The sequence below is a fragment of the Arachis duranensis genome, chromosome 9 (assembly GCF_000817695.3).
Source record: "Arachis duranensis cultivar V14167 chromosome 9, aradu.V14167.gnm2.J7QH, whole genome shotgun sequence".
NCBI classification, from domain to species: domain Eukaryota; kingdom Viridiplantae; phylum Streptophyta; class Magnoliopsida; order Fabales; family Fabaceae; genus Arachis; species Arachis duranensis.
Window position 1 is genome coordinate 6,307,256 of NC_029780.3, and position 15,998 is coordinate 6,323,253.

The window sequence follows — 15,998 nt, forward strand, 5'->3', positions numbered from 1 at the left end:
ATAATAAATAAATTATAAATAAAAATTAGGATGAGTTCTTCACTTAAATTTGTCTAAATTTTTTTTATTATTTTAATTATTATTTATAAATTTAAGTCTCTAATGTTTTTCACTTCTCTATGTCTTGTACATTTTTAAAATGATATACTTACAGAGACATCAAAGGTTTAATTACTCTGCAGGTCTCTATAGTTTTACCGAATTTTCAATTAGGTCCCTATACTTTTTTCTTTTCAATTAGGTCCCTGTACCTTATTTTTTTAATTAAGTCCCTGCTGTCAGTGTACCGTTTGAGATAACAGAATATTCTTCATAAAAAAGAAATATTCTTGGCAATTAGCTGTAGAGGCTTGGTGAAGTAATCTGAATTTTTCCCTAATACCCAAATAACCCCTCGCATTTCATTCCTAAGAAAAAAGAAACCCTAAGTTTCTCTTGTCTTCTCCGTTTCCTGCCTCCGTCGACGGCGTGTGTGTCTTCCATCGACTGCAACAGACGGTTGCCGGTGTCCCCTCCGTCGCCTTCTCTCTGCGCTGGGCCCTTGTGCGTTGTTGTTGTCAGAGGTCTTCTCCACGGTTTGTCCGGCCAAGGCGTCTTCGTTCCGTCGCGGTGAAGGCCCTCGCCTGGAGTCACCGTGCCGCACGTTGCTGAGCCTCCGACCACGCCTCTGCTCCATCTCCCTGCATTCGAAGTTTCTGCAAGTAAGTGACAAAGAAAAAACCTAATGTTTTCAGTATTAAAAGTTGATATTTATGTTATTTTTTTCAAAAAAAAATATGGCATTGTTTGACTGTTGTTGTTGTGATGGTGGTGCTTTAAATGGATTCTACTTCTATTTTTATCAAATAGATTTTGCTTTTAATGGGAGATTTGTGAAAGTGTAATGTATGCTGATGGTTTCAACTTATGAAAGTCTGAACCTTTTTTTTAAATTATGTGATTGAATGGAGATAATATGACATTAAATGATGAATTTTATTTATTTTTGAATGTTGATTGTTGTGGCTGTGCTGATGTTGCTTTAAATGGATTATATTTCTATTTTTAATACCTGTAAGGATGTGGGACTCGGATTTTACCATAGACATACACCATGTGGCAAGTTTCATGATTTAGGGAACGGGCTAGAATATTTGGGGGGAAAGGTGTTGGAAGATATGCATTTTGAACTCGATGAATGGAGTTTGCAAGAAATAGTTAGTGAGTTACAAAAGTTAAGGTACAAAGGGAATGTCAAGATCTGGTACTTTGAACCAGGCTGTCAATTGAGCTCGGGTCTCAGAGAGTTGATGAATGATGGAGATGCCATGAGAATGGGTAGGTTATTAGTGTCGCAAACTGTTAAGCATTGCTCGGTGTATGTTGTTGATGGCTGTAGGAAAGGTAACGGTGTTGAGATATGTTCGAATGATAAGGACTATGTGCCAACTGAAGCTGAGTACAATGAGAGTGGTTTCGTAGAAGTAGAGGTTGAATGTGAATCAGAAGCGTCTAGTGAGGATGATAGATTTGATGACAGTGCAGACGATGGAGACCACGAGGATCATTTTGGATTTGACGTTGAAGATGAAAATGATGGTGGAGTTGGAAATGCTTTTGAGGGATTTGATGGCCCTTTAAATGAACATGACAATGCTCAAACTGGTGGTGTTGATGCTGCTGTGAATGACGCCACCGTTAGAGATGATGTTGAGGTTGGAAAGATTTCCGAGGGTTATAAAATTGAAGATATTGATAGCTATGAGGGAGATTCGGATGATATGATTAAGAAGAGAAGATATCCTAAATACAATGAGGCTGAGATGAGTAGGGAATATGTGTTTAAGGTGGGATTGGAGTTCAAGTCACTTGGTCAGTTTAAGGATGCTATTAGGGAGCATGCTCTGTAGAATGGAAGGGATATTAGGTATATCAAGAATGATAAGGTTAGATGTAGAGTGGGTTGTAGAGGAAAGAAAGGGAAGTGTAGGTGGATGGCGTTTGCATCCAAAGTTGGTGGTTCTGATTGCTTTCGGCTGAAGACACTTAACGGAAAGCACACTTGTGGACAAGATTACAGCGGCAGGCTTGCATTAAGTAGTTGGGTGTCTCAGAAGATTGTTACCAATATTAGTAGGGGGGAGGAGATGAAGATTGCAACAGTAATTCAGACCATTCAGGATAAATACATAGCTAATATTTCAGTCACAAAGGCTTATTAGGCGAGGAGAAAGGCGAGGGAAGAAGTACATGGCAGGGCTATTCTACAATATGGCAAGCTCAGAGATTACTGTGCAGAGATTATGAGGACAAATATCGGGTCTCCTACTCAGATTTTGGTTGACAGGCCTTCAATTACACACCAGCCAAGGTTTATGAGGATGTACATGTGTCTAAATTCTGTCAAGCAAGGCTTTTTGAATGGTTGCAGGCCTATCATAGGAGTAGATGGCTGCCACTTGAAGGGTGATCATGGTCAACAACTGTTGGTGGCTGTTGGAAAAGATCCAAACAATAACTATTTTCCAATTGTTGTTGCTGCTGTAGAGGCTGAGACTAGAGACAGTTGAGGTTGGTTTATAAACCTGTTATTGGAAGATATTGGAGATGTCAGTAGAAGAAAGTGGGTATTCATGTCCGACCAACAAAAGATTAGCATTTGCTATTTAAATCTGTATGAACCTGCTGTGTAAATGGTTAAGCAATCCATTAGAACTTCAGAAGCTCATAAACCAAGTAATTTAGTGAATATGTAGCACTTATCTTGTAAAATTGAACTTTTACTATGGCAATCTCTCTTATAAAATTGTCTCTTGTTTTATCATCTTAGTGAAAATGTAGCTACAGTTTTTAATAGTCTTATAAAAGCTGCAATGTAGCATGTGTATGATTTAGTAGTTGTCTTATCTAGTTTGCTCTTAATTCTTTTTCTCATTACACACTTTTGCATTTCTCATAATGGTTTTATGTTCTTAAAATCTGTTGATGTTGATCATATCTTGAATCTTTTATCTTATTTGCCCCCTCCCCATGTTTATATTTTAGCATTGTTGTTCCACTAACTGATTGTGATGAACTAAGAAAGATGTCTCATTACTTCTTTGTTATGTTCAATCAAATGAGAATTAGTGTTTTAATTGAATCAAATAATTTACTGTCATAAAAACTAAACTATGCAGAATGCTATAGTATATTGCTAGAGAATTGATTTCTTTTCATATTATTATTTTTAATTACGTGATATATAAGACCTTTTGTCCACATATACTTTCCACAAGTTTAAGGAATTACTAGTCTTATTCTTGTAGGCATTAGGTGTGTGTTCCCATGCACATTATTTGTTATAGAATGAATGCTAACAAAATTGAATCACTTGCCTCTGCCCTCTGTAACTAGGAAGTATATTGAACCACAAATGAATTGCAGAAGTGAGCTATAACTCAACTTCAATTTACAACTTTGTTAGATATGTTGTTCTGTTTTAAGTATGAATTATATATGATATGTTGCAGCTGCTGAAAACTGAAATATTTATCATATGTTGCTGCCTTTTATAAGTGAATTATATATGATATGATGCAGCTATATGAATGTGAATTATATATGCTATGCTGCAAGGTTTGATGCAAGTTTTTCAAGACATGATACCGGCGTTAGAGCATTGACTATGCTTGAGACATCTGTATGCCAATTGCAAGAAAGCATATGGAGGTGGGACTGTTTTGCGGGACCTAATTCTATCAATAGCTAAAGCTACATATGTGGAGAAATGGGAGAGGAGGATGACTCAGCTAATGAACATCAACCGTCAATGCTATGAAAAGTTAGCATCATTGGATCCAAAGCTCTGGTGCAAGAGCCACTTCACGTTTCTTGCTAAGAGCGACATGTTGATGAATAACATATCTGAAGCTTTCAATGGTAGGATCTTGGAGGCAAGAGACAAGCCCATAATTACTATGTTAGAGTGGATTCGGTGTTATTGGATGTCTCGGTTTGCTAAAAAAAAGAAGAAGGCCAAAAAATATGAGGGTACAATCATGCCTAAACCTAAAAAGAGGCTTGATGTCATTGCTACGCGAGCTATGGAGTGACAAGCAAGATGGGCTGGAGGACTGAAATACGAAGTTTCTCATAAGAACCGGATGATTGTTGAGAGGTTTGTGGTTGACTTGTTGGCTGGAACGTGTAGCTGCAGATTTTGGGGGTTATGTGGAATGCCCTGCCCGCATGCTTGTTGTGCTATATTCGAGAAAGGGGACAATCCAGAAGATTATTGTAGCAACTTCTATAGCCCAGCAGCCTATGTTGCAACTTATGGTAACTTATTTTCTCCAATCAATGGAGAAAATATGTGGTCGAAGGTTGAATGTGACACCATCATACCTCCCATCTTTAGGGTGAAGCCAGGAAGACCACGGATGGTGAGGATCAGAGAACCTGATGAGAACAGTGTCAGGTATCATGCAAATCTGAACCTACAAACTGTTGTTTTACTGTTTTAAATTCGAAATTATAGGGTATTTGAGGTGTCTAGTGGATTAGGTTGTGATTAGTATAACATATGGTGTATGAAAATTTATTATGCTGTGTTGTAAATTGTTGTGAATTGATTTGGATTGCAAACAGATTATGCTGCCTTATAAATAGACTATAAGATGATTATCAGTTGATTATACTGTGTTATAAATCTCTCTTGTAAATGGATTATAAATTCATTGAAAAAAGAGCTTAATATTCATGTTGCAATCTGCTGTTTACCTGATTTCTGAACCTGGTCTTGCTACTGCCGCCAACGGAGAAGATCCGAATGCTGCTGACACTGTGCCTGCTGCTGCTGATCCTGCAGCTGTTGCTGCTGATCCTGCAGCTGCTGTTGACACTGATCCTGCTACCGACGACAGATCCGGTGTGAATATCCACAGATCTGAGCGAATAAGGCAAACAGGAGTAGGTAGGGGAAGAGGAAGGGGCAGAGGAAGGAGTAGAGGAAGGGATACAGCTGCATCTTCACAACCACTCCCCACCACACCTGTATCTTTCCAACAGCTACCCACCACACCTGCTGTTGCTGCCTCCACTCAACCACCTCCCATACTTGCAACTTCAGCTTCTCAGGCTCCAACCACATCCACCAGTGCAGTGGCTCCAACCACAGCCACCTCACAACAAGCCTTACCTCTTGAAGGGCCAGCCTCTCCTAGCTGTGGCAAGTGCAAAATCTCACCAAGTACCTAGAGCATCTTCTCAACCTTTACCAAAGACAAAGGTGTTTGGTGTGAGGAGAAGTGGGCGGCTGAAGTTAGGAGTGATGAAGCAAAAAGGGGCACCTAGTCTACATATAGACCTAAGTGATGACTGAAGTCTCTTTATATTTATAGTTAGGGTTGTTGGAGTTGCTGTTAAATAGCATATTTTGTGATGAATTGTGGCTATGTGGCCACTATTTATTATGTGGATAGGACCACTATTTTGATATTTTGTAATCAAATTGGACCACTTTTAATTGTTCCACTTCTTGGATCTTTATTTTGGATTAGCTCTATGTGGCATATTATATGACCACTTATGTTATGATATTTTGTGTAAGTATGGTTTCAGGAACACTTAATGAAAATATATGTAGCATATTTTCTGGCCACTTCTTGCTGCAAGTTGTTGTCACTTGTGAAAATTTAAATATTCACATTGATAAAGTTGCTTCCCAACTATCATTTGTTATACACAAAAAATACATCAAAGTGCAAAATTCATTCAAACTAAACATAATTAACTTTAATTGGATTGAAGCCATACAATCTCTTATATTAAAACTTCATAGCACAAATAACTCTAAACTCTTGCAAACCACATTCCAATTATTAAGACTAGCAAAAACATAAATAGTATATATTGCATTTTACATTGAATTTTCATATTGTCATCCAACCTCCCAACTTGTTCTTCGAGATATTCAACTCATCACATAATCTACCCACACAAGCATCTATTTCTTTGGCTTCAACTATTAATCTCTCTATCTCCACGTTTAGCCTCTCTATCTTTCTTTCTTGTGCATCCAATTTCAACATTTCAGCTTCCAACTTAGCAGAATTTTGTGTTCCAACAACTCCAACAGCAGCAGCAGCAGACACGTTACTTCTTGCACCAACTTCATCAACCCACTCAAAAAATTTGCATCTTTTGTTAGGGCAAGAAATAAATCTTCTATTAGGATTCTTTGTTGTTCCTGAAATTTGAAGACTCAGAGTGTCACCACAAAAACAGTGAACCCGCCTTTTCTTTTCCTTTGGCCATCCTTTCTTTGCACCGTCATCAACCTCAATCCAATCAAAATCATCAATCCACTCAAAAAAGTTGCATTTTGGTATCTTTTCACAAGTAACATATCTCCTATCATGGTTAGAAACGGCTGAGGAATGGTGGACGGTTACTACCTCTCCACAGAAACGCAGGTGTCTTCTTTCCTTCGAGTATGACCTCCTAGAAACACAGCCCGAAAAGAGAATGAATGAGGTTCCTTGACTATGAGCCATAAATTTAGAGAATATGAAAACTGAAAATAGAAAAGGGAGAAGAAGAGAAACCTCAAAACTGCAACGAGAGTGTTTATAGGGAGAAGACAGGGGTAAATAAGTCATTTCACAGCTCACTAACATTTTTTTAACGTCAAACGTTAACAGGGACTTAATTGAAAAAAAAATAAGGTACAGGAACCCAATTAAAAAAAAAAGTATAGGGACCTAATTAAAAATTTGGTAAAACTATAAGAACTTGTAGAGTAATTAAACCTACATCAAAATTAAATTTTTCTCTGCCTTTAACCATGCCTTGGGAACGTAAATCCATTAGTTATTAAAAAAAAAGAAATATATTTATTCATTTATAAATTATAATTTTATTGAGTCAAAAAAAAAAGTCACCAAAAAATTATAATTATATTGAATTATTGATTTAAAATAAGGTTAACACTTAAAAATAATAGGTTAGATGCTAATTAGTTTAGTATTTATTTTAGGGTCAATATTTTTATTTAAGTAAAGTTTATATATATATTTAAGTTAGTATTTATAATTAGAGTAATATTTAAATTTAAATTGGAAATAGATTTGTAAATATGTTTAACAAAAGTAGTATATCTATGTGGATTAATTTATTTTATTTTTAAATTACTACTTAGTATTTAAAATAAAATATATTGTAGTATTTTTAACTTCTTGAGATTACTATTAGAATTGCCAAATTAGTAGATGAAATTAGTAGATGGAACAACTAATTTGTTTAACTATATTTATATTTGTTTAGTATTTCTTTTATTTTAGATTAACAATTATTTTTTTGACAGAAACAATCATTATTTTATATGAACACTGAGATACCAATTAACTATATCTTTATAGAAATATAGGATAGTCACATATTCGTTGGAAAATAATATAATTCAACTTGATTCACATTTATAATCAATTTTCATAAATAATATAATCAAATTAAATTATACTTATAATTAAAATATGAATAAATATAATAATGTAATTTGAAAAAAATACGTAATAATATTTTAAAGTATTTAGATTTATGTTAATATTTTTGTGTAGACGCATGGTACATATATTATTGAAATAATTGGCAAATCTCAGTCATTATTCATTTGAGGATTTTAACTACTCACATGAATTCTATTTATTTTGTTCATTAAAAAATAATTTAAATATATAATAATTAATTAATAATAAATATATTTTGATATGAATGTTTAGGTAGGAATGCTGTTATAATTGTTTTTGTTAAGTAGCATTGGTTAGCCAAATTCTTTTGTATTGAAGAACAAGTCAATAACACCTGTGCCTGCTCCTAGCCTCAAAACCATGTCTTCTTCTTCTTCTTCTCCATTCTTCATATCCACTGAGACCTTATGCTCCATCCTCACCCACAAAACTCTCATAGATCACTTCCAATCAAATCTCCCCAAAGCTTCAACCTTTCTCCAAACTCCAATCCGCCACCACTATTCTGTTTCCCCTTCTTCCTCTCTCCTATTGATGCCATCTTGGTCCTCTTCTCCTTCTTATCTCCCTTACATTGGTGTCAAGCTTGTTACACACTTCCCTCAAAACTCTGCACTCAACTTGCCTGGTGTTCAGGGAAGCTATGTCCTCTTCAGTTCTACCAATGGCCAAACCCTAGCTTCCATGGACTCTACTGAACTCACCCTTTACAGAACCTCTTGTGTCTCTGGCTTGGCTTCCAAGTATTTGGCTAGGGATGACAGTGAGGTTCTTGTCATGGTTGGTGCTGGTGCCATGGCACCCCATTTGATCAGGGCTCATCTTTCAGCCAGGCCCAGTTTGAGGAGAGTCTTGATTTGGAATAGGACAGTTGAAAAGGCAAGAACTTTGGCACAGAAATTGAGAGAAAGTGGGGAATTTGAAGAAGGGTTGAGAATTGAGGGTTGTGAGGATTTGGACGAGGTTGTTGGATTTGGGGATATTGTGAGCTGTGCCACTAATTCCGAGGCACCCCTTGTGAAGGGTGAAAAGTTGAAGCTTGGTGCTCATTTGGATTTGGTGGGTTCATTCAAGCCTTCAATGATGGAATGTGATGATGATGCAATTAGGAGGGGGACTGTGTTTGTGGATAATGAAGCTGCCTTGGTAGAAGCAGGGGAGCTTGTAGGTGCTTTTGAGAGAGGAGTGATTGGAAAAGATGAGATTGGAGGGGATTTGTTGCAACTTATTAGAGGAGACAAAATTGGGAGAACCAGTTTGGAGCATATTACTGTGTTTAAGTCTGTTGGTTCTGCTGTTGTAGATATGCTTGCAGCACAATTGGTGTACGAGACTTATATCAGGGGCTAGGTATAATATTGAGTGTAGTTAAAGCCAAATAATTCAATATGTACAAGAGATTTATGTGCTTACTAAACTTTTATTCCGTCACCGACTGATAATAGTTTCACATCTCAATAAGTTCAAGTTTCAAAATCTAGTCTGTTTTTGAGTACTTTTTGAACTCTTAAGTCTTGGCATGATTATACATAGACATCATAATGCATACATGTAGTCAATTTATATGATTAGATTATGAATGTTTTCTAGATAATAAGAAAATTGTATCATGAGTCTCAGATGGTTCAATAGTTAGACAAAATGAGGATTGCAACAGAACAAGTTAATCTAAAGTTATGATTTAATAAAGTTATTATCATCATCTGATCATGTCTAATGCTTCTTTTAAACTTGTATTTGTGGGCAATATAGACTAATTACAAATAAGTGTGAGCAAAAAATGAAAAAATTGATATCAGAAAAGAATCAGCACAGGAAAGCAATTACTTTCAATTATAATTTAATGCAACAGGGTGGGCACATACATGATACATGCCTACTTTTCCTTTTTCTTTTACCTCTATGAACTATCATTGGCGAATGGCATACAACACTACTACACTAGTGATACAAAATTAAAAGAAATGTGACATTTTGAAGGTTTTAGTTTTAGCATTCATTTTGATGTGTCTGAGTCAATTTTTGTGGCTTCTGGTGACTTCCTGGAAATAGTATATCATTGAGTTGTCTCTCAGCACTGTACTCTGAAGTAGCCTGTACAAAAAATTTAATAACTATGAAGGGGAATACAGATATGAGCCTTCATTTTAATCAATTTAATAGCGTGCAATAAAGCTAACTAATCACTTAAACCATAACAGTTTCCAAATTACTTAACCAAGGGTGCACTGGATCAAGCAATCTTTAGATGATTTTCTTGCTTAGCGTTACTGATGTTTAGATGTACAGTGGTTGGCATGAAGCATGATTAATATCCATTTATAACGACATATTAAAGAAATTGAAATTTGTTTCGGAAAAAAAAAGATAAAAATAAAAATTGATGTACCCTTTTCTTAAATGCAAATCTCAACGTTTGAACTTGCGTGCCTGAACAAACCCTTACGTCAAACCCGAGTGAGTCTACACAGATAAGTTGTGCCTCCTGTTGTAAGTTGCAAGCAAATGTGATTAATTAATAGAAATAACCTATTAACACTATACATACTATACCTATTACACATGTTGTGCTGGAACAGAAGATTCTACTAATGGAGAATTTCACTTAAACCACATTAACAATATATATTTAGTAGTTTTAATAGTGTTTTGGATTATCAACTCAATTTTTTGGTTTAATGTAATGAGACAACTCTAAGTAATTTTTCCAACAGTTCATGTAATACCTCCACTTGAATAGCCTTGCATCTCCAACACAGAGATTTGAGGGCTTGTTCAGTCTTTTCTCCGCAAGCTTGCAGACGCGATATGATTTTGGAAGCTGCGTGTGCTATGGCATCAGGCTGAGCTTTCATGTAATCTTCTACTTCAAGAACAGTCTGCCACAATTATGAGCAAATCTTCCGTTAGTGCTTAAACAAACATTTCTAAGTAAAAAACTAGTACACAGGTTAAAAGTGTTAAAACTTACTGGAACCCCGTGTGCTGTAAATAGTTGGATCTTAGTCATCTCCAGTTTGTAAAATGCAGTCTCGTTAATTGGAATATCTTCATTGTCATTCTTCTCCATCTGTGCTGCATCATGGTTAGGTGGTTCTAAATTGTGCACATGGTCCCTGACCACATCAACGTTTTCTCCTTTACTTTTGATCCGTTCGCTCATGTCAGTATTGCTGGTCTGAGTGGCAGATAGATGCTTCTGTATCATAGAATGTTCTTCAATAAAGGCAGGTCTTATAAGGCCTTGGATAGCTAGGCAAGCTGGAGGTTGCTCCATCCAATCAATTGGATCATCTGAAGCAATCTAATCCCAAAGCATAAATGATTTAATTAGTGCCAACAACCTTAGGTATATTTGCAATTCAAAAGATTCTGCATATAATTGCCTAGAAGCCACATCACACTTGTTTCACTTTGTCATCTTAAAGATATCATCAATAAACTCCATTAACATATCCTAACATTAATATTTACCTCAGCCAACGTTTTGGCAAAATGCATTGGATGTGAAAAACGCATAGTTTCCAGTTTTGCCCAGTCTGCAAGTGTCTCCTCATCAGAATCATCCTGTTCATCATCATCTGAATGAACAGATACCCATCCCTGTAAACATGATAATAGAATATAATGCATAATGTTTCCATCTGTAAAGTTTACAGTTCAGAAATGAATACAGTCCTCAGAATTATATGAAAAGAAACAAATGAATTATACCGCATCATAATCATCATCTTCTTCATCTTCGTCTTCATCCTCATCCTCATCCTCATCTTCATCCTCTTCATCATAGTCATCAACATCTTCATCACCTATTTCTTCAATCCCAAAGTTAATTTCTGAAGGATTTGATAAGTCCATCTCAGATATCATTTCCATGGTATCCACACCAACAATGACTTGCTACAATACAGTGTACAGACAGACAAGCCAAAACTGACTGTTATTACATTGGACGAGATGCAAGATTTGCAAACCACCACTGGAAACATGAGATTAGAAAGAAAAAAGATGATTGAAGTCATTACATAGAAGAGATGCAAGCTTTGCATAGAACAACTGGAATCATGAGATTAGAAAGAGATGATTGAAGATAAACTATGAATCCAGTTTCCAAATCTACAAAAGACATGAGAACTATTGATGTCTAATAACAAGAAGAGTATAGACATTCTGAATAAATTATGAAATAGAAAGCTGAACTGTCCCAAAAAAGCATATTATAGACAAGGCTTGGTGTTCTGTGCCTCTAGAGTACATTGACAACAGTACAAACAAAATAGTGACAACATAAAATGATTGCTCAAGCCAAATATCCAATAGCAAATCTGAATGTTCCCACTTCCTATTAGGTGACATGACAAGATATGAAGAGTGCACATACATAACACTAACTATTATGAAGAAGGCCAACTGGCACGAGTATATGCAAAAAGAAATGTTAGGACAATATATGATTATAGAATGTTATAGATATGGCCATACCACATAGTTTTCTTCTGAAGTAAGGGATTGCAAAATATCTTCACCAGTTTTCATTTGAAAGTATATATCTGCAATGCACATGAAACTTAATTTGATAGATGAAACTTCGTACACACAAGAAAATTTATTCATTTGATAAATATTTTCACTCACTTCCACGTTCATCAGTCAAATATGGCACATCTGGCCAAACAACATTTTCATGGTCTTCACCATTGATCAGAACCGAGAACACGAGTGTTGCTTTGCTGTTGACCTGAAAAAGATATACCACATTCATCATTGGTGATGCATTGGTGGTTAACAGGATGAGAATGAAAAACTACTGAGTAGCTGCTTGATAAAGGTCTTGCCACAATTTCAGCATTTAAGTACATGAGTTGAGCTTAGGATTGATTATATTATACTACATTAAGATACAAGATCTAAGGTACATAGTTTATTAAGGTTTGCTTCCGAGTACAGATGATCGACTTTTTTCAAAGATGAATATTAATTAGACGGAGTATCTGCTGATTGAATGAGAAGATAATGAAGTTAGTCATCTAACTTCAATGAATTTATTAAAGAAACTTCGTGAACTTTACATGGTATTTTGATCGATGTACCATTTGTCTATATCACTAAATTCCCTTTAAAAAAAATATCTTATTTTGTATTTTTCTTTCTTCTTATGTGGAAAGGGGTTATTTCATTGATCGGCAACATGAATACTAATTAATAGTTTTCTTTTATGAAATTAATACCTCAATAATTGTTCTACTTGTTTCTGCTGATGTAGGCCTAGCATCTCCACTATTCTCTGGCTGTGCAAATTCCTCAAATGGATGGTATGATGACTTCACGTTTTTCTTTATAGGATCTGGAGCTGAGCCTAGATACTCCGTTGATGCACGAATACTATTCTTTACAGGTACAAGTTTGTTCCTTCTTGTGAAGCGAATGCCACTGCACTTCTGACATTTTTCCCTGTGCATTTATTTTCATCTATTATATATTTCCTAATTTAGCATCTACTACAGTCATTTAGGCAAGCTAAGCTCCATCAAGAAATTTCAATGAATGATTACAGATTAAAAATACACATTCTAGAAACGTATTTCAGGTTAGGGAGAAAAAAGAGGGTTTTGAAATTATGCCGCTTTTAAGAAGTGTACAAATCTAGAGTTTAATTCTCAAATCTCACAGGTCTCTCTTTCATTCAGCTCTATTGGCTGTGGCAAGAATCAAAATCCTAACTAGTTAGTCACATTTAGGGTAGGCTTTGATACCATTTCCATGGTCAACTCTCCTAAAATGGATCAAGCCGTTTGATGGCAGCTTTACAATAGACCCTAAAAAATACCATAGGGCACCATCTAATCCATTTGAAAATCTGTGCATGATTTTATTTCCCAATTCATGCATTTAATTCCATACCACTTGTTTGTCATAGGGCCCTATGCCTCTGCTACGTTAAACCAAAGAAACCAATAAATATGCTACATAAGACTCATGGATTTGCATTGAATTAGGCATTGGAGCATAGTATTATGAGTTATGAACCCTAATGTTCCTCACTATTGCCATGGTATGAATGTATGATAGAGAGAGAATAGCATAATAACAAAAAAACAAAATGTTGTATTCATTCTCTTCCAACAAACATTGACACTCTCAATCTCTCATTTCAAGAAAAAAGTGAGAAGAATGATAATTCACAATTCACAAGTCAGAATGTATGATTAATATACCAGAGCATATGATGAGCACAGTTGGAGTTGTAAGGATGGAGCTTGCATGAAGCTGCAATATGGACAACCCTCTTATCTGCAACAGCAATGCACCATTAGTCTTCTATTATTCAACCAACATTTTCAGTGAACCATTATTGTTTCTGTTTGTGGCAAACGGCAAACCACACAAATGCTGTTTTTCTTCTTAACATTGAAAACAAGAGAAGAAAAGTATATAAAAATCTCCTTGAGGAATTTCAACAAACAGTAAGAGGGTGGTTTAGAAAGTACCGAGGATGGCGGGGAAGCAGGCGGCCACGGTGGTCTCAAGAAACATCGTCGTTAGTGCAGTTTCAAGTTTTGCTCTCTGATAGAAGAAAAGTACTACCTACCTATGGAAAAAGAACAACAACAACATCATCATCATCATTTTGAAGATGAGGTTCTCTTTTTTGTGATTGGCTTCTTCCTTCTTGCTTCGGTATTTTGTATTTTGATCAGATACGGCACCTACATAGTTATTTCTGTACACCGGCACATCTCGCATACTCTCATTGGCTGCCTGTTGAATCTTGGTTAAGTAAAACGATGTCGTTTCGTGCCAGCAGACTAGTTGAGTACACTCGGCTACGAAGCACAGACAGTGTCGGATCTAGAAATCCTATAAAGAGAAGCCGGAAATAAAAAAAATTAAAAATACCATATTAAAACTGAAAGTTTTAATAAAAAAAATAATTGTATATTTTAATATTATTTTAAACTAAAATTAATTTTAAAAAAATCATTTATATCAAAGTTTTTTTCATAAGATTTTAATTTTTATTCTTATTATAAAAGAATATAACATAAATAATATAAATTTGTTTCTCTAATAATTTTAATATATGTATTTAAAATAAATTAATGAATATAATATATAAAATATATTCATAATTATTATAAAAATCAAAGTATTTTTATATAATAATAGATAGAAAAATTATAAAAAAAACTTGAAAGAACAAAAGAAAATAATTTTATATAATAATAGATAGAAAAATTATAAAAAAAAACTTGAATGAACAAAAGAAAATGAATTTTAAATGAATGACAGAAAAATTATAAAAAAAAACTTGAAAGAACAAAAGAAAATAATTTTATTTAATAATAGATAGAAAAATTATAAAAAAAAAACTTGAATGAACAAAAGAAAATAAATTTTAAATGAATGACATGGGAGTTGGACCCTGCTTTGAAGTATAGAATACCTCACTTCAACCACTGAACTAGAAAATATATTTGTCAAAATTTTTAAACATTATATGTAATGTATTTTAAGTTTTGAAAATTTAGGGGGAGACATGGCCCAAACTCGCCCCCTAAATCCGTCTGTGAGTACGGATATTTCGTTGAGTTGTCATGTCTGCGTGAACACCACACTCATCGATACTTGTCGAATACGCGTGTTTGCTGTGTCTAATCGTATCTTAATAAAAAATAAAAAATTTTTTTGTAGATACATTTGGACACACCTAATATCAACGCGTCCAGCCTTATTCTTAGCATATATTTTTAAAACGAGTTTAGAAATAATATATATTATTATTTATTAAAACAAAAAATATTTTAGATACTTTTATATAGTTAAAAGAAAACATTAAAACAATAAAAAAATTATTTTATATTTTAATACTAATAAAAATTAAAAATTTATTGTAATTTATCTAAAAAATACTTTATATTTTATATATGTGCATATTCCGTGTCTTATAAGATTTTAAAATTCGTATGTCCGCTTGTCCCGTGTCGTATCGTGTTCCATATCTGTGTCAGTGTCCATGCATCATAAACACTCAGTAACAAGTTCTGGTACCTACTACAACATAGTATTTGTTTGGGGGTAGGGTCATTAAATTAATAAAAAAGATATATTTTTTAATAAAATAATATTTCTTTTTATTTTTTAGCGTATTTGATAAATTTTTAATAATAAAAGTAAAAGTATTAGAAAAAATATTTAAACATAAAATTAATATTATTTTTTATAAAATTTTTTAAAAAATATAACTTAAACAAATTTAAAAATCCACCTAAACAAGTCTTTAGAGTAGCTTTATTGTTTTAGTGAAAAACTCAAAACTCAAAACAATTTTATCAGCCATTGTTATTTTGTTGAGAGCCTTGTAGTATAGCAAACACAAAAACGTCAAAACTTCCATCCTTCTTTTTTACTAAAATCACAGGATTAGAGAAAGAGCTGGTGCTGAGTTTGATTACTCCCAATTGAAACATCTCTACTATTTTTTCAATTTTAACTTTCTAGTGATAAGGGTAC

The 15,998-nt window shown here is 34.4% G+C and overlaps 2 protein-coding genes across 2 annotated transcripts; one reads left to right on the plus strand and one right to left on the minus strand.

Moving 5' to 3' along the window:
- The first annotated feature begins 7,777 nt into the window (after positions 1 to 7,777).
- LOC107464458 (protein SAR DEFICIENT 4) lies at positions 7,778 to 8,982 on the plus strand. Its single transcript, XM_016083376.3, has one exon. The coding sequence runs from the start codon at positions 7,848 to 7,850 to the stop codon at positions 8,835 to 8,837; it is 990 nt and encodes a 329-aa protein (XP_015938862.1). The 5' UTR covers positions 7,778 to 7,847; the 3' UTR covers positions 8,838 to 8,982.
- A 313-nt stretch (positions 8,983 to 9,295) lies between these two features.
- LOC107464457 (uncharacterized protein At3g49140) lies at positions 9,296 to 14,140 on the minus strand. Its single transcript, XM_016083375.3, has 11 exons — positions 13,976 to 14,140; positions 13,703 to 13,778; positions 12,716 to 12,938; positions 12,123 to 12,225; positions 11,970 to 12,037; positions 11,202 to 11,387; positions 10,962 to 11,090; positions 10,459 to 10,791; positions 10,214 to 10,366; positions 9,877 to 9,972; positions 9,296 to 9,581 (listed from the first exon to the last, which is right to left on the minus strand). Exons 1-11 carry the CDS (start codon positions 14,019 to 14,021, stop codon positions 9,477 to 9,479), a joined length of 1,518 nt encoding a protein of 505 aa, XP_015938861.1. The 5' UTR covers positions 14,022 to 14,140; the 3' UTR covers positions 9,296 to 9,476.
- Positions 14,141 to 15,998: the final 1,858 nt, after the last annotated feature.

What these genes read in the sequence shown, in the direction of transcription:
- LOC107464458 (XM_016083376.3), top strand. Translation starts at nt 7,848, where the DNA reads ATGTCTTCTTCTTCTTCTTCTCCATTCTTCATATCCACTGAGACCTTA.
- LOC107464457 (XM_016083375.3), bottom strand. Translation starts at nt 14,021, where the DNA reads ATGTTTCTTGAGACCACCGTGGCCGCCTGCTTCCCCGCCATCCTCG. An exon ending in TTGCCAAAACGTTGGCTGAG is followed by an intron (nt 10,792 to 10,961) that starts GTAAATATTAAT and finishes CTTTGGGATTAG; the next exon opens with ATTGCTTCAGATGATCCAAT. An exon ending in GATTTGCATTTAAGAAAAGG is followed by an intron (nt 9,582 to 9,876) that starts GTACATCAATTT and finishes TTTTTTGTACAG; the next exon opens with GCTACTTCAGAGTACAGTGC.